Source organism: Meleagris gallopavo, unplaced genomic scaffold (assembly GCF_000146605.3).
Source record: "Meleagris gallopavo isolate NT-WF06-2002-E0010 breed Aviagen turkey brand Nicholas breeding stock unplaced genomic scaffold, Turkey_5.1 ChrUn_random_7180001902558, whole genome shotgun sequence".
Lineage (NCBI taxonomy): Eukaryota > Metazoa > Chordata > Aves > Galliformes > Phasianidae > Meleagris > Meleagris gallopavo.
The window spans coordinates 1,381-3,846 of NW_011165596.1; the positions used below are offsets into that span (position 1 = coordinate 1,381).

Consider the following 2,466-nt stretch of genomic DNA (forward strand, 5'->3'; position numbering starts at 1 on the left):
TCCCTAATTACCCCCCACAAAACCAGGCCAACGACCCCCACCTGAGCCACTTCTGCACCCTCCTGACCCTCCAACCCCCCCTGGTCACCCATTGGCTTTGCCACCACTGCATCCACACCGCTGCCGAGACCTACGAGAAAAACATGGCGGCCTCACAGGTCCTGGCAGCTCGAAACACTTTGGCCAAACTCCTTTACAGATGCCTCTTCCTTTGGGTCCTGGAAATCCTCAACCAGGCTTTAAGGGGGGGAGAGAAATGGCAGCGATTCATCGGGGTGTTGGATATCTATGGGTACGGGGGGGGAGCCTATAAGGACCCCATAAGAGCCCATGGGACCCCATAAGATCCCATAGAACCCCATAAAGACCCCATAGGACCCCATAGAACTTTGTAGAACACTATAAAGACTGCATAGAACCCATAAAGACTCCATAGGACCACATAGGACTCCATAAAGACTCCATAGGACCTCAAAGAACCCTATAAGAACCCATAGGACCCCACAGAACCCTGTAAGACCCGATAAGACCCCATAGAACCCCATAGGACCCTATAAGATCCCATAGGACCCCATAAGACCCCAAAGATTCCAATAAGAACCCATAGGACCCCTTAAGCCCCCATAAGACCCCATAAAGACCCCATAGGACCCCATAAGACCTCATAGGACCCCATAAAGACCCCATAAATACCCCATAGGACACAATAAAGACCACATAGAACCCCATAAGGTCCCCATAAGACCCTATAAAACCCCATAGGACCCCATAAGACCCCATCGGACCCCATAAAGACCCCAAAGATCCCAATAAGAACCCATAGGACCCCTTAAGCCCCCATAAGACCCCATAAAGATCCCATAAGACCCCATAGGACCCCATAAAGACCCCATAGGACACAATAAAGACCCCATCGGACCCCATAAGACCCTGTAAGACCCCATAGGACCCTATAAAACCCCATAAGACCCCATGGGACACCATAGGACCCCTTAGAACTCCGTAGAACCCCATAAAACCCATAAAGACCCCATCGGACCCCATAGGACACCATAGAACTCCGTAGAAACCCATAAAGCCCCATAGAACCCATAAAGACCCCATAGAACCCCATAGGACCCCATAAGACCCCATAGAACCCCACAAGACCCCATAAAACTCTGTAAGACCCCATAGGACCCTATAAGACCCCATAAAGATCCCCATAAAACCCCCACAAGACCTCATAAGACCCCATAGGAGCCCATAGAACCTCATAAGACCCCATAAGACCCCGTAGGACCCCATAAAGATCCCATAAGATCCCATATGACCACGTAGAACCCCATAAGACCCCATAGAATCCTATAAGACCCTATGAAACCCCATAGGACACCATGAGACCCCATAAGACCCTATAAATCCCCCATAAGACCCCATAGGACCTCATTAGGACCCCATAAAACCCCATAAGACCCCGTTCGTTCCCAGCTTCGAGACCTTCGAGTCCAACAGCTTTGAGCAGTTAATTATTAATTAATTATGTTAACGAGAAACTCCAGCAGCAGTTCAATTTGCTAAGGACCCAACCTGTGAGAGCAATTAAGGCGCTCCTAATTAGCGTACGCTAATGAGGCCACCTCTCATTAGCATGTATTCAAATTGGAACAAGAGGAGTACGTGAAGGAAGGCATCCCCTGGAGCCTGATTGAGTTCTACGATAATCAGCCCTGTATTGAGTTAATTGAGGGCAAATTAGGCATCTTGGATCTGCTGGATGAGGAGTGCAAGGTGAGGAGCTCTTAATTAATTAGCGAAGCGCCGTTGGGGTAATTAACGGTCATTAATTGGGAGGGGGGGTTTGGGTAACGAGGCTCCCATTGGCTCCTATTGATTTCCATTGACTCCCATTGACCCTACAGACCCAATACAGACCCCATACAGACTCTATTGACCCCATTATCCCCCATACAGACCCCATACAGACCCCACTGACTCCCAGTGAACCCCACTGACCCCATACAGACCCCACTGACCCCACTGACCCCATACAGACCCCATACAGACCCCACTGACCCCATACAGACCTCATACAGACCCCATTGACCCCATACAGACCCCACTGACCCTACAGACCCCACTGACCCCAGTAAACCCCATACAGACCCCAATGACCCCACTGATCCCATTAAACCTCATTCAGACCCCATACAGACCCCATACAGACCCCACTGACCCCATACAGACCCCATACAGACACCACTGACCCCGTTAAACCCCATAGAAACCCCATTAATCCCACTGACCCCATACAGACCCCATTGACCCCATTACCATCCATACAGACCCCATTGACCCTACAGACCCCATACAGACCCTGTTAACCCCACTGACCCCATACAGACCCCATACAGACCTCCTTAACCCCACTGACCCTATAACGACCCCATAACCCCCCCCCCCCATAGGTCCCAATGGGCAATGATT

The 2,466-nt window shown here is 50.5% G+C and overlaps 1 protein-coding gene across 1 annotated transcript in view; it reads right to left on the reverse strand.

Annotated features, from left to right (window-relative positions):
• Positions 1 to 41: 41 nt before the first annotated feature.
• LOC116217713 (NAD-dependent malic enzyme, mitochondrial-like) overlaps positions 42 to 2,466 on the reverse strand; it is a gene marked incomplete at its 3' end in the record, with an annotated part of 3,444 nt that continues 1,019 nt past the window's right edge. Inside the window, exon 4 of the mRNA XM_031557645.1 lies at positions 42 to 130. Within this exon, the coding sequence (XP_031413505.1) occupies positions 42 to 130 (89 nt within the window). The remainder of the gene's footprint in view (positions 131 to 2,466) is intronic.